General features: G+C 43.0%; 7 protein-coding genes across 7 annotated transcripts; 3 read left to right on the top strand and 4 right to left on the bottom strand.

Annotated features, from left to right (window-relative positions):
• Positions 1–376: 376 nt before the first annotated feature.
• On the bottom strand, positions 377–2,006 carry FA14DRAFT_161613 (DnaJ-domain-containing protein). Its single transcript, XM_025499192.1, has one exon. The coding sequence runs from the start codon at positions 1,988–1,990 to the stop codon at positions 482–484; it is 1,509 nt and encodes a 502-aa protein (XP_025354367.1). The 5' UTR covers positions 1,991–2,006; the 3' UTR covers positions 377–481.
• Positions 2,007–2,321: 315 nt separating this feature from the next.
• FA14DRAFT_156733 (translational machinery component) lies at positions 2,322–3,234 on the top strand (the record flags this gene model as incomplete). The annotated part of the gene is made up of 2 exons (XM_025497850.1): positions 2,322–3,156; positions 3,227–3,234. 2 exons carry the CDS (start codon positions 2,322–2,324, stop codon positions 3,232–3,234), a joined length of 843 nt encoding a protein of 280 aa, XP_025354366.1.
• Positions 3,168–6,702, bottom strand: FA14DRAFT_161612 (uncharacterized protein). Its single transcript, XM_025499191.1, has one exon. It carries the CDS (start codon positions 6,489–6,491, stop codon positions 3,423–3,425), a length of 3,069 nt encoding a protein of 1,022 aa, XP_025354365.1. The 5' UTR covers positions 6,492–6,702; the 3' UTR covers positions 3,168–3,422.
• FA14DRAFT_68145 (uncharacterized protein) lies at positions 6,638–7,097 on the bottom strand. Its single transcript, XM_025502696.1, has one exon. The coding sequence runs from the start codon at positions 7,045–7,047 to the stop codon at positions 6,784–6,786; it is 264 nt and encodes an 87-aa protein (XP_025354364.1). The 5' UTR covers positions 7,048–7,097; the 3' UTR covers positions 6,638–6,783.
• Positions 7,098–7,311: 214 nt separating this feature from the next.
• FA14DRAFT_123491 (acyl-CoA oxidase) lies at positions 7,312–9,552 on the bottom strand (the record flags this gene model as incomplete). The annotated part of the gene is made up of 1 exon (XM_025496579.1): positions 7,312–9,552. One exon carries the CDS (start codon positions 9,550–9,552, stop codon positions 7,312–7,314), a length of 2,241 nt encoding a protein of 746 aa, XP_025354363.1.
• Positions 9,553–10,251: 699 nt separating this feature from the next.
• Positions 10,252–11,817, top strand: FA14DRAFT_123949 (thioredoxin-domain-containing protein; the record flags this gene model as incomplete). The annotated part of the gene is made up of 2 exons (XM_025496611.1): positions 10,252–10,755; positions 10,834–11,817. Coding segments are annotated over 2 exons (1,488 nt in total), but the record flags the coding sequence as incomplete, so codon positions are not given.
• A 1,022-nt stretch (positions 11,818–12,839) lies between these two features.
• Positions 12,840–14,920, top strand: FA14DRAFT_68115 (FAD/NAD(P)-binding domain-containing protein). The gene has a single exon (XM_025502695.1). The coding sequence runs from the start codon at positions 12,861–12,863 to the stop codon at positions 14,628–14,630; it is 1,770 nt and encodes a 589-aa protein (XP_025354361.1). The 5' UTR covers positions 12,840–12,860; the 3' UTR covers positions 14,631–14,920.
• The last annotated feature ends 369 nt before the right edge of the window (positions 14,921–15,289 follow it).

Genomic DNA, 15,289 nt, shown 5'->3' with positions numbered 1-15,289 from the left:
CTTTCCGTAAAGCACCACCAAGAGCAGAAGTTGCAGAATTACAGCCGGTCGCAAGCTATAATGTGGGTGTGATTCCAATCTCGCAAAATACAACCAACGAATCTGTCAATGTGATTCCTTTCGTCACTGCTCCCGGACAAGGATCCCTGCAAATGACTGCGTCCAATTCCACTTCCGCCAATGATGGAGCTGCTCCTCAAAACAACGCTACCGGATCGACCACCACCAACACGCCCGGGACACCAAATACAGCACCTGCCACTAATCCCAACGAGCCGGGCTCAGCTTTGGATCTTTTGGTCGACGTTCGATGCAGACCAGATGGTATCTTATTGATGCACAAGAGTGGCACGCTTCGCTATTTGAACAGACCGACAATCTCACATTTGAACGGTTCAATATCTCAAAAGATTACTGCTAGGTAAAAGTACAAATTAATCAATTAGACACATCATCCCTGTAAACATACATACATGCCTAATCAAGGGTCTATTTTGACATAACTTTCATCATCTAAATTTTTCGTATCTGCTTTGACGCTTGCATAAACTTCCCCAACGATTCCAAGAGCTGTTGCACGTAATCTTTGTGTTTCTTTGCTAACATTTTGATCATAAAGAACTCTTTCTGCAACTTCACGAATGATCGATTCCACTTCCAATTTAGCACCTTTGAATAATGCTCTCATTCCTTTTTGAGCTGCTGCTTCTTCTAATTGCTTCTTGCGTTCTTCTGTGATTCCCTTCTCTTCAGCGACAGCAAGTTCCTCAAACACTTGCTTGAGCTCCAATGCTGCTCGTACCGTGCTCACTGTCTCGCGAACGACGTGGTAGGAAGATGCTGCCGAATGGAACACTCCTCCGATTCCCCACAGAATACCCGTTGATGCCAAATAATGCTTTGATTTGGCAACATACACAAATCCAACAGCGTGCAATAATTCAACTCCATAGCTCTCCTGCTTGAGTTCCTCTGCTTCAATTCGTGTGATTTCTCGGAAACTTTGTGCAACTTGACGTTCTAAATCGGCATCATTTGCATTTCTTACACTTTCCGTATACACGCTCACTTTTCGAATCAAATTTTCGGCCAACTTTCCTACTCTTTCTTCCCGTTGACGTGCACGTTCTTCATCTCGTTTACGTTCACGTTCTTCTTTGGCAGCTTTTTGTTCGGGCGTTAAACCTGCATCTTTCTTGCCAACAGTCTTTCCTTCGCCTTTTGAGTCGCCATTCGTGTGAGCTAGAGAAGAATCATCAGTCTTTCCGTTTTGCGCTTGTTGTTCCTCATTATTCGCAGCACGTTCCAAGTCTTCTGAATCTTGCTGAAGTGCCTCTTTCATATCTTTACCAATACTAATCGTACCGATAATATCTTGGAATCTCTTTCCGCCGAAAAGCGATCCAAACACTTCCTCAGGATCAACGAATCCATCTTCCGGCACCAAGCCAGGCGTTTGCGCTCCGAATTCGTTGTATTTGTGTCGTAATTCGGGATCGGATAAAACTTGATAAGCAGTCGCTAATGTTTTGAATCTTTCTTCTCCTTCAGGATCGTTTGGATTTTTGTCAGGATGTAACTTGATTGCCAGCTTTCTGTATGCCTTTTTGATCTCTTCCTGTGTAGCTGTTGCTGGTAGCCCTAACACATCATAATATGTCATATCCAACGGTCTATCGTCCGTTCCAATTCGTCTTTTGTTCACCTTTGGTTTCTCTTTTCCGCCATTTTGTCTTGCCTCACGTATCAGTCTAGGTGCTCCTGGTGGTTCAAACCTCTGTTTACATTTACAGCATGTTACTCTAAATGATGTTTCTGTAATTGGCAATCCTGCCAGAGTGGTAGTTGAAGGTTGCGCATATTCAATGATCGCCTTGCAATTAGGATAAGGGCACGTTACCTGAGTGTAAGATTCCTTTGGCCGTGAATCAATCACTAATCCTGGTCCTGCAGCCGAAGATGAAGATGCTGTTGTCTGTGTTGATGTCATCTTTCTCGTTGTTGTGGTCGCAAGAAATGAGTGGAGCTGTCGAGCGAATGCCACAACAAGCCAAAAAAAAGACTACGCTAACCAAACATTCATCCCTTTGTGAATGCCCCCCCTCCTGCTGCGCCGCGCCAGGATGTAGTCAGGGTAAATTGTATTCAAAACAAAAAAACAATACAAAACATAAAATACAAAAAGTGGACTAACTTGTATACAAATAAAATCCTGCATAAGCGCGTATCGATTTTTTTTTGGAGGAATCTTCTCAAGCTCTTCTTTTTCCGCTCCCGATCCATCTCCTTTGTGTCGATCTCCATTACGTTTTTGCAACAGCATGATGAATGTCTCTAGATCATTACGGATGGCTATCAGGCCTCTGATGGGAGAGGCCAGTACATCCAGACTACAAGCTCCGATAAGATTCCACAACCTGAATGCTTCTATGCGATTGCATTCTTCAGCAAAAGTAATGGTAGACGACGTAAAGGACGCCAAACAAGTCACACTCGACTCAACAGAACAGCCAACATCGCCAGAACAGACAACATCGTCAGAACTGCCAACAATTGAAGCGGAGGATATAGTAGACGCCGATAAAGTGGAAGCCGAAGCAGCAGCAGAGTCCACCTCCTCAGAAGAAACAGCAATCGAAGCAGAAACAGAGATGCCCAAAGAAACTCCCATCTCCGCTTTTTCACTTCCAACAATGGCACCTGGTGAAGCATTACCCGAAAGTTTCAGAGCGTCTCAAATGTCTGCTTTGCCCGGCTCAGCCAGTCAAAGAGTACCATATAGAACTGGAGAACAAAAGCCTCATAAATTACACGTTCAAGCGACAAGAAATAATTGTATAATCACACTTACAGGACATGAAGGTTCAGTGATGAAACGTGAATCTAGCGGTTCTATCGGATTCAAGAAAGCAGCAAGAAGTGGATATGAATCGGCTTATCGAGTTGCCATTTCAATGTTTCAACATATCGAAACCAATAAAAGTCCTTGGCGTATCCAGGGTATCGATATCATCTGGAAAGGTTTCGGTCAAGGTCGCGAAGCCGTTTACAGAGCTCTTTTGAGTAGCGAAGGAACGCAAATTCGTAATCTCGTTCGCAGGATTAGTGACAATACTGCACTCAAAGTTGGTGGTACACGCCCTAGAAAGAGAAGAAGTGAGTTTTTTCTCGAGGGATACATTCGCATTTATGAAAGCAATACTGACACATCTTCCTCTCTAAACAGTGCTGTAAATTTTCCCACGCATGTATTCATATCACAGCATTGTGTAAGATGTAGAATTGAATGGATTCCACACCTCAGACAGAACAAGAACGGGGGATCGGTGACAGCAGGCGTGCGCCCTTGGGAGAAAAAGAATGTGTTTCCAAAAATGAAAGGGTCTATAGATAAAAGAAAGTGATTTGCAGTCCATCCCGACTTAATCTTGGGCATCCAAATATTTACTCGTAGGACTGCTCTGGGTTGAATAATTGTATGATCCGTCTACCGGGTTTTGAACGCTATTCCGTGTGATGGGTGTTGGTGGTAATAGCCCTGCACCATCTGATGAAACTGAGATTATGGCCGGGCTTGCGTTTGCCATTTCTGTATCTGTTGGTTGTGAGAAATCAAGTGGTGCAGGTTTACGCTTCACTGAGCCAAAGGAGTGCAACGTTTTCATTGGAGTTGGTGTTCGAGAAGTTGAATCGTAGGAAGAAATGATGGAAACTGACGTTTCACCTTCTTGTTCTCTACGTTCTTGTGCTTCTCGCATCCTTTTCTTTTCGCGGTCAGCATACACTGCTGCTTTGAGTTCACGCACTTCTGCATCAATATCCGACTCCTTTGTTCCAGTCAAGCCTGATCCTTCACTATGCACACCATGAGCCCAGATTTCACTTCGGCTGTTTAAGCCGTTTGCACCGTTGGCCTTGCGAGTTGATAACATGCTCTTCATCCTTCTCAATCCACTGGCAGGTTTTTTGAAGTGTGAAGAGAATCCACTTCGAATCGAGAATAATGATTGCCTATCATCATCATCTGCGAGGGAAGTGTCTAGGGTGTGTGCATCAAGTGACTCCTCACCCTCTTCACCTGAGCCTGCTTTTTTATGAGAGCCAGGACGCCAAATAGATGATCGTTTGGAACGCAAAGTTGACGAAGGACTTGCAGGGACGGGTGCTTTTGGCGGTGCAATTGTTTCATTGATCACCAACCAATGATCTTTATTGTCAAAACTGAAAGTTGCCGCATTGCCCAATAAAGAACTACTTGTCCTTTGATTCAATTGTGCACAAACCAGCAATGGCAATCGAGCTGCCGGACAATCGTCCAGCAGTTGATCTTGCCAAACACTTGCAAAGCATTCGTCAAACTCAACTGAAGAAACATTTGCCAAAATGTGTTTAGGCTCTCCACGTTTTCCGCCCAGGGACTTCCCATTCGTACGTCGACGTGATGCAACGCTATCTTTCTTCTCTGTCGCTAGAGCTTCGATTCGGTCTTGTTCCTCAAACACCTTTTCAAGCTCGGATTTTGGCTTGAACTTCTTGTCTAGCTGGAAGGCATCTTTCTGCATATCTGCCGGTGGTGCAAATCCGCTCGTAGTGAAAGCTTTCCAGTCGAGATTTTCGTCTTTAGACTCTGTCAAAGGAGCTAAACTCAAACCTCCTGGTCGTGCATACGAACTTGAACGAGAAACTGATCCATGATCATTTGGTGTGGTATTCATGCTTTCACTCGAAGTACCACGCGAAAACAATGAGCTTACACTATTGTACGAGGTAAAACTCTCCGAATTGTTCAGGGTATCATCTGTGTTTGGTTTACCTTCCAGTATATTCTTGCGCTTTTCCGATTCTTCAGCCGTTACCTCAAGAATACGTACGTCCTCTCTTTTGAACAAATGTGTTTCTTCTGCACGATCAGACTTTTTACCATTTTCAGCAAATGCAAAACTTGTCGTCTTCTCATACGAATCATCGATGTCAATATCGTCACTTGAAGGCTCTTTTGCTGCTGATGTTGCAATCGCTTTGATCGCCACCCAATCGTCCACATCTTCACTTGCAGCCAGATCGATATTAGTAGCCTTGAAAGAAGTATTTAGGATATCTCGAGGCGACCGACGAGCTTGTTTAGGGGTCATGATGACATTTTCTGTTCGAACCTCAACAAACAATGCCTTCTTGTTAGCGGAGGAAAAGGTACGCGGAAGCGAAGGTCTTGTTTGGCCAGGTGCAAAGTACGGATAATCGGCAACCAATTCCGTCAACCGAGAAGGCATAAGATGAAATTGCGCAGATTGTTCACGTATCATGACGAGGAAAAGATGTTCGGTCACTTTTGATGCTTTATCCCAGGCCGCATATGCTTCTTTGAAATTCAAAGGTTCATGATGTATACCAACCCGTCCGAACAACCAATATCCCAGCGAACGACAAATTCGCCAAGCTGGCATTGCATTGCTGATGTGATGTGCTGCAATAGTAGACATCAGATCCAAAACGATTTGTAACAGTCGTGCAGCATCTTTACTCAACAACGGAAGCAAGATCTGGGAGAATGCTCTGACCGGGTACTTTTGCTCCTTTTCCTTCAATGCAAAGGTGTCGTACCAGCTGTATTGTTCGGTGGCATGCAGGTCAGACAATCGCAATGTCAACCTACGAAGTCCCCACTTGAACAAGGCGACCACATCATGTATATTGGCGTAAGCTAGTTTTTTGCGAAATTCTGCTTCTGGATCAGGTTTTCCCAATGCATCACGCAATAGAGAAGATTGCATATTGATATCCAAAGCAAAGATGCCTTGATAAAGATGCGGTTCCGTAGAAAGCAGATATAGCTCAATCAATCTTTCCACCTCTTCTGCATTTTCTGAAGTTCTAAAGGGTCTAAAAACGCCCACCATTGCCAAACCTCTCATCTTGATCTCTTTTGCACATTGATCTAGCAAATTGCAAGCTCTTCGAACGTCCAATCTAGCTTTTTGGTGGTATTCCAGTCTTTGTTTCGGGGGAGCGGCTGTGGAGATGACGTACCTCTTTTGTTCTTCCGGTACTATTTGCGTGCTCTTTTCATTTGTTGCCTCTTCTCCATTCATCGGATGATCGTCTTCAATGTTTTCGATCAGATCATCTTCAATTGGTATCTTGAGCTGAGGCGGTAATGCATCAATAGCTGACACATTCGCTGTCCTTCCATTTCTACGAAAGATTGATTTTCTTTTCCGCATTCTGACATCCGTTCCAATACCTTGCATGCTCCTCTGACTACCATTCATGAAAGACGTATTTAATCCGTTACTGTGACCTTCACTGCTATGGAAGCCATTAGTGTTATGGGATTTTCCCGATTCAAATTGTGCACTTGAACCGAAAGAAGGACTGTTCATATTTGGTCTTTGATTACTACTGAAAGAAGTTCGAATTCGATGTAAGAATCCATTTGCCTGATTTTCATGACGCTGTGCCACCGAAGGGGAGGCGCCAATAGAAGAATTCATGACGTTTGCCTGTCTTGAGTGCTGTTGTGTGCATGTGATTTTTTAATTTAATGAAGAAAAAAGGGTATTCTTGTGTATTGGGTATAGTTGATTATTGTATGGCTTTTTTGCACTTTTGTTTGGTATCAATAAAGAATGAATTCAATCATTCAGGGTATACGTTCGCTGCCCAATGCAATTTTGCTGCCCTGTGCGATAGTTGGTGAGATCGTAATGGAAGAAGAAAAGATTAACCAAAAAAAAGATGAAACGCTTGGATTGTTGTAATGTACATTACATGACAATATACTCTTCATTCGCGCCAAATGCTGGCAATAACTTTAATCGTTAATACATATACACACGCAAGCAAATAAATGAAGCGGAAGGGTGAACCACCCCCTTTTACACACAAGAGGTATTGGCGTAAGGGCAGATGAACCCTATTAAATTTCAACCTCAGCTGCTCCCGCACAGGGTGATGGATGCAAAATAAAGATCTCCTCACATAACGCACAAAAAACAGCATTTCCGCTACGATCCGAAAGTCTTTCTCGTTTTGAACTCGTATGAACATGCATGAAGCTAAAAGCGAACAAAGCTCAACAAGATGCCACTGAAACCAATCAACAAATAAAATTAAGATTTTAAGAGCTGCATGAAATAGCATTTAGGCATTAGACAGGGATATATGCAAGAGTGCATGTTTTAGCGTATTTCATTCTATATTTTCAGCCATTCGATTTCTCTATTGATCTTCCATGCATGCTAATCAACCAACGGATTCACTGCGGTATTATAAGGGATTAGCATTGCAGAACATAATCTATATCACAACCATCTAAAGTTTAGAACCATCTCCACGAATTGGATCATCGCTTGAACGTGCATTTGCATCACGCAATAAAGGCTCAATATGTCTTCTCCATGTTTCAGCAACATGTCTGCCTGTTTCCGTACTTCCGTATTGGTAACGACCAACATTTGCATTATCGACTCCATCTGATTTACGTGTATGATTGATTGGATTAGCTTCTGCTTCGGCCATTAAACTTTCATAAACTCTGCCATCATAACGACCCAAAGAAGATGCCAATTCCCAATCTGTCCATCCGAATGCATCCGTCAAACCAATCACTTGAGGTAAAAGTTCTTCAACCAATTCTCTAACTGCTTGTTCCAATGATAAAACACTTTCAGGTGTTAAAACTGCCGTTCCAGCAGGATAATCTGCCAATCCACGACCGGTTGAAGAAGGTAAAACGAGAGGAGTGATATCACGTTGTAACGAAATCAAAGCATGCAAACAAACCAATTTACGAATCCATTCAGATTCTTGTTTTCCATATGATTCTGCATCCGTTTCAACTCCTTCGGCAAACCAAATATCAACAACAACTTCTGCATGACTACGTGCAACTTCAACGCAATCCCAACTTAAATCAACAAATCTACGTCCAGATTTGATCTCGGCAACCAAATCGGCAACTCTACGTGCAGCACGTAATTGAAGAGCAGTTGAATAAACTGATCTTTGACGCCATTGAGCAGCAGTTGTGGGAACTTGCAAAGGTAATGCACCCTTTGTTAGCAAAGCGTTCAAGAAGTTTGTTGTGTTTGTCAATTTGGTGTTCTTTGGATCATGTTCCAGTCCGTTGGCGTTTTTGAGTAATGCACGTCCAACTTGTTGTGCGAGCACATAGTTGTCACCTTCATAGGTTACAGCAGGTGCATTATCAGGGAAGATGGAAGTGAAACCAGCATACACTCCGAATCCATGCCCACCTAGTGCTTGACGTGATTCTTCGATACCATCCAAAGCTTGTTTGGTGCAGTATGCCTTCAAACTTGAAGATGCAACGTGAACGTCTGCCAACAAAGATGTATCACCTTGATCCAATTGAGCAGACATTTCCTCGTAAAGGTGACGCATATGACGTCCTGCAATAATGTAAGCGTAACTCTTGGACAAAAGCGGCACCATTCTTCTGTTCAAAGAAGGATAACTCAAAACGCTACGTTCTGATTCACTTGCATCTTTGCTATCAGGATCACGGAATTGTCTTCTGACCAAAGAATAACGTGTTGCAATCGTTTGTGCTCTTGATAACATCCATCCTGTACGATCGATCATTTGACTACGAATGAAGATCATACCACCATAACTCAATTTGTCCGATGGAGGACGAACGTATTCACCATTCTTCTTCACTTGAGCGAATTTGGACAACATGTTGAACCTTGGCAATTGAACGTGGTTGAAACGAACCCAACCATTATCCAATCCACCAAAGGCATCGTATGTCTTTGGTCCAATATCACCTGCAACGATGTTATCTAAAAGCTTTCCACTACGAACATCCCGTAAAGGGCAGAAGAAAAGATGAGGTCCGTATCTCTTGCCCTTAATGATCAATTGAGCTTGAACGATTCCGTGTGTGGCCGTTGTACCTGAACCACCAGCCCACCATTTTGTACTTGTGAGAGTTGGGCTGTGTAAATCGAAAGATTCGGTTGATTCGTTGTATGTTGCAGTTGTTTCTAATGCTTGCACGTTTGTTCCGTGTCCCAATTCAGTTTGCAAATAGCATCCCAAGATTTGATGTGTCATTGCACGAGAAGCCCATGCATCTACTTGTTCCATAGAACCTTGACCCATAATTACGGGAACAAAGGCAACCCAATGAATTGTGACGGGAGATTGCAAGTCCAAACTTGTTGCAGCTTCGATGATCATTTGTGTATCCCAATCATCTCTTGCTGCGATTTCCAATAATCTTCTGCAGGCTAAATGAGACATTGCCATCTTTTGTTCACGATTCATATGGAACATACGCTTTTTCCAATTTCCAAATAATTCATCCGAATCCAAAGTTTTGATCATTAAATGACGGGTTTCATTATCAATTCTGCCATCACGTAAGATATGTTCAATTTTCTTTGGATCAAATGCAGTTCTTGCACGAGCTGCTTCGATATCCTTCTCGGTTTGTTTTGCATGCGGTCCGATTGGAATTGGAAGTGTAACACGAGCGGCTGGGTCACCAGATTTAGGAGTTGAAAGTGGTTTCCATTCTGTCATCACTGCACCAATGCCATCAGCGGCAGCAGCAGGAGCAGAAGATGCACCGATTGAAGACATTCTATGGAGAGGGGTGTATTAGATTAGAATGGGAGAGGAGATGGTGGTGGCGTGAAGTAAAGTAGTTTGTATGGAATGCAGATGGATTATATACCTTTTGTCTCAGACCATAATAGCGAGATCATCAAGCGAGCAAAAGAACAACACTTTATCCAAATAATTGGAATGAAATGATCTTTGATGGGCATGCATACATTCCGGCACTTCAACTCAATGACCGGTAATAATCATTAGGCGATAGTCTGGGGTAAAAGAGGCCGAAAGAGGTAAAGTGCCTGGCATCACTAAAGCGAGCTCAATCTCCGAGACAAAAAAAGAAACGCGTTCGCCTGCTTAAGCTCGCATTCTTTGAAAGCAGAGAAAAACAAGCGAGGCTTACTAATAATGCTTACATAATATTGTGATTATATCATTCCATGGAACCGTGCTGCAAGAATCTGCATGGTTTGGCTTCTATTAAGATTCATGTTCCTTGGCAACATTGTACATGACACACAAAACATTGTAGATGATCGATCAAGTGTAATTCCTTCAACAATCCACAATCCTAAATCATCACAATAAGAGGCGGTGTTCGTCATGACACCTTCTCAAACCTCGTCCTGGGGTGCAGCCTCAAGAAGGGCTAACAAGTCATACATGCTGGCCAGCATCTTCCTTCTTTTCAGTCAATTCGTTCATGCCTTCCCTGCTCCAACAAAAGACAGTACACTCTCCGCCTTTGTGGAATCTTCTCTCCTTCTCACAAGCGCCAATTGGACGACTGAAATCGGAAAAGGATCTTGGTTTATAGAATTCTATACACCTATATCACAATCATGCAAAGAGCTGGCTCCAATTTGGCAAGAATTAACGTCAAACAAAGACATCCTACGAACAGGATATCCAGACGCTCCTCTTTCGCTTGCACAAGTGGATTGTAACGCAGAACAGGCTTTATGCGTTCGAGAAGGTGTGACGCATATCCCAAAGTTGAGCTTATACAAAGATGGCATTCAAACCGAAAGTGAATTCACTGGAAATCGAGAATATACAGAATTGGCCGCATTTGTAGATTCAGAAGCAGCTTCATATCGTAAATCAAAGGGTGTCAGTGATATTGCACATCCCTTAGAAGCTTCTACCGGCTCAACAGCAGCCAACGTCAAGGGCGATCAGATTGGACCAAAACCACAAGCCGAAATAGTCGGACCACAAAAGCCACCAGTTGATGATCCCAAGGCTGCTCCTGGTAATGGTAATCCAGCCGTAAATGCTCCCGTTCCTGGCGCTGGCGCTGGAGATGGAAAGGAAGCAAACAAGGCACCCATCGTACCTCCAAAGCAAGATACAATCAAGGGGCAAGCTATTCCAGTCCCACCACCACCAACAGTATTCCAACGACCCAATCCGCAGGGAAGAGTGTTACAGTTCGGCATCGACGAAGCTGTAAAGGATAAGCAAGCATTACAAGAGTTTCTAAGCAAGAACGAGAATCATGGTGCTACATTTGTCAAATTCTTTGCACCTTGGTGTCCACACTGTCGTGCGATGGCAGGCGCTTTTCGTCAAATTGGAGAAGCACTCAAGGACAGAGTCAGTGTGGTAGAAGTGGATTGTGAAGCAAATCATGCGGTTTGCGTTTCTTATTCTATTCAAGGTTTCCCAACGCTACGAATGTATAACGATGGTGAATCAACGGAATATCGTGGAGGCAGATCGTTTGATGCGATGAGAACGTGGGCTTTGAAAGCTGGTAGTGCTTCTGGCGTTCGACAAATTTCCGCCAAGGAGATTCATGATATCTCGCGGAATGATGAAGTGTTCTTCCTCTACTTACACGAAGAAGGTGTCCCGGAGAAGGAAGTGGACGCTGTCACACGTGCTTCACGTATCTTGCTCACCACACCTGTTCATGTCTATCGATCATCGGATGCAGAATTGATACAACGGTATCGAAGCAGGCTATCAAAAGCATCAGTTGGAACAAACGCACTTTCCGGCTTGCTCGTCTTTAAAGATCACGATGACACCACCCCCACAGCCAGTCTACATCCATCAGAAGAACGATCAAAAGGAAAGGATCTACAGACCAGCATAACCTCATGGCTGGATTCTGAAAGGTTCCCAAGTATTGTAGAAGTGACGGGAAATACGTTTAGCGAAGTGATCAATAATCGACAAAATACACCAGTCGTTCTTGCAGCCCTTTCGGATGTGTATCACAGCGGCAGGCGACAAGGAACAGGAACAGGGGCGACAATGAGGGATGAAGAGTTACGTTCATTACGTGAATTAGCATTGGCATGGCGCAAGAAAGCTGAAGAGAAAGTAATTGTACACAATGAAAATGCAGAACAAAAAGGTGAATATTTGTTGTTTGCATGGATAGATGCAGACAGATGGGCAACTGCAATCCGTAAATATTATTCGATCAAACCAACGCAAGTTCCAAGAATCTTATTGGCTGATGGATCACGGTATGAATACTATGATTTACCATCACGATTCGTCGATCCATATGCATCTAATCAGAAAGTGAATTGGTTGGACAATGATCAAATATTTGAAGCATTGGATTTGATCTGGAAAGGAAAGGGCGTTCGTGCAAAGAGTAGTAGAACGTATTTGGATCGTGGTGTACGTGAGACGGCATCTTTTATCGAAAATAGTCTGTTGTGGGTGTCAAATCACTTATTCACTTCATTCTGCTTGATGATCGTTTTCATCGGATTATTGGTATCTTATTTGCGTCGTCAAGCAAGATATGCTTCCCTTCATTCACAAAGATTGCCGGCGTATGGAAAAGTGGATTAATTCTTGGGGAAATGGACGGTGTTCAATTGCTTCATCTTGTATAATAGTTTACTAGCATTATCATCATCTTCTACTTTCTTACAATGGTTATTATACTCCATCTTCCGTCATGATAAAACGGAATTCGGCCCCAAGTCCGAGTACATACTCTGGGATTGATTAGCTGACCTGAGTATTTTTGTGCGGGGTGGTGGCGGGGTTCTTTAATGGACGCGGGCGCACAGAGTTAAGGCACGGCTGCTGTCTTACTAGACATTCTTCCCGAATTAAAAGTGAAAGTTGAAAGCGTATCCAGAAGCTAAGGAAAGGCAGCTTAAGTGCAGATCCTTTTGCTTTTTCTCAATTCTCGGCTTTGGGAATCAACTCGGTGACTTTGTTCTCGGCAATAAAACATACTTAAACGCTGAATCAAAGAAGTCCCCTAATCTCACTTCCCGCCACAATCTATCAAAATGGCTGTACAAAGGAAGAATAACAACATAGACTACAAGTCACTTCCGGCAGAATATCACAATGTGATCGCAATAGGAGCAGGAGTGACAAGTTTGGCATTAACGTGTCATTTACAATTAATGTCAAACGAAAAAGACTTTTTGATTCTAGAACGTGAAGGTGGTATCGGTGGAACATGGTGGAGTAATACATATCCGGGAGCAGGATGCGATATCCCCATCCCGCTGTATTCTTTCAGCTTTGCACAAAAACGTAATTGGTCTTCTTTCTTCGCTTTACACGATGAAATTCGAACATACCTACAAGAAGTAGCCGACCGATTCGATCTCACACGTAAAAGTAGATTCTTCACAGAAGTTCATTTGGCTGAATGGGATGAAGACTTGGGTCTATGGCATGTTTATACTAGACCCGCAAAAGGGATCAAAGGCGGAAATGATGAAACAGAATCTGCACCACCAAAGCATTACCTCTGCAAGATCTTATTTACCGGATTAGGACATCTCAATATTCCAAACGATTGCGATATCCCGGGTAACGAATCGTTCAAGGGACCAATATTCCATTCTGCCAGATGGGATCACAGTGTCAGCTTGGCAAATAAGAATGTGTTTGTGATCGGAAATGGTTGTAGTGCAGCACAATTTGTACCACAAATCGCCAAAGAAGCAAAACAAGTCAATCAAGCCGTTCGATCTAAGCATTGGTATGCTCAAAGACCGCATGATCCATTCGATTTCGCACTTTGGCGTTGGATGTTGTTATACGTTCCAGGATTGTACAAAGTTCAACGTTGGCTAATTGCACTCGCTCTGGAGTTCAGCATGCTTAACATGTTTAGACATCGTTTGGGAACATTCTTCCGCAACAGATTTGCGGCTAAATGCATTCGATATGCCAAAAAGACAGCACCGGAGAAATACCACAAAGCAATCATTCCTTCGTTAGAAGAAGTCGTTCCAGGATGCAAAAGAAGAGTGTTTGATACAGGTTACCTCGAATCTCTACAACGTCAAAATGTTGATTTAGTCACTTCACATGTGACTCAAATCAAAGAGAATACAGTCATCACAAAAGACGGAACAGAATACCCCGCAGATGTGATTGTATTGGCAAACGGTTTCAAAATTAAAGATGCAGGTTTTCCACTCAAGATCGTTGGCAGAAACGGTGTCAATTTGCAAGATTACTGGAAACAAAACGGAGGACCTCAAACATATCGATCATGTATGATCTCCCACTTTCCCAACTTCTTTGAGGGAATGGGAACAAACAGTGGAACGGGTCATTTCTCATTCATGTTCACTGCTGAATGTCAAGCACAATTTGCCATTCGTGTCATGCAACCTATCCTGGAAACTCCTAGACCGTTCATCTTTGACGCCAAGAATCCCTCTTTCAAGCGTGGTGCAACAGTGACCTGCAAAACAGAAGCAGAAGAAGATGAAGTTGTATGGGCACAATCCACTTCTTATCAAAAGATGGTATACGGATACAATTGCAGTACCTGGTACGTTGATGCTGAATCAGGACGACAAACGACAATGTATCCTTCTTGGCAATTCATGTTCTGGCTTCGTTCAGCTTATCCTCTATATCACAAGGATTTGATTTATCAAGATTGTAAGCCACCGGGAGGTTATCTAACCCAGTTCAGAGAATGGTTGGGTATCGGAGGCATTCCTAAACCTTCTCAAGAGCTTATTAAACGATTCAAAGCGGGAGAATTCACCACACGTGAGACACCAAAAGAACGTTTATCAAAGTGATTCGTCATCATATTGTATTCAGAGTTGTAGTTTTGTTAATAGATCATTGTTTGTTATGTGAAATGGTGGCATGAGTATGATAGCGGAGAATTACTAACCGCCGCTGAATATTATAATCATTATACCTGTACGCGTGTAGACTGACTGTTAATTCACCCGATTCATGCGGTGAGCCAAACAAGAAGGGTTACACTGAGTGTTTCATGCGTGGATCGAAATTATATCCTTACGCACCTTATCCGTGTTTGCTTCGTGTGATGGAGGGGTTAACTTTTGTTTAAATGAAAGCGTGTCAAGGTCATCAAATGAATCAACACAACGAAAAGCAACAACGACATTGACAACATTCATCCTACATTGTATATATAGACCTTCCACCTCATCGTCTCCATCCCAGAATACCTATCATACGACAACAACCTCTCAACATGTTGGACGGATAAAGCAGCACACACTCCACTCGACTTTGATTGCATTTATCCCCGTTTTTTTTCGTTTGTTTCGCGTCTCCGTCTTCGATGCATGAGCTATACACAACTTCATCGTCTCCCCCAACAATCTTCAAGTAAAGATGGATAGCAATACAAATTGGACAAAGCGTTCAATCGATGATCCTCTAACAGAATTAGAAGAAGAAGAAAGCGAACATAGAGATGAAG

The sequence above is a fragment of the Meira miltonrushii genome, assembly GCF_003144205.1.
Source record: "Meira miltonrushii strain MCA 3882 unplaced genomic scaffold FA14scaffold_3, whole genome shotgun sequence".
Classification (NCBI taxonomy): domain Eukaryota; kingdom Fungi; phylum Basidiomycota; class Exobasidiomycetes; order Exobasidiales; family Brachybasidiaceae; genus Meira; species Meira miltonrushii.
This window is presented reverse-complemented; position numbering and strand designations above follow the sequence as displayed.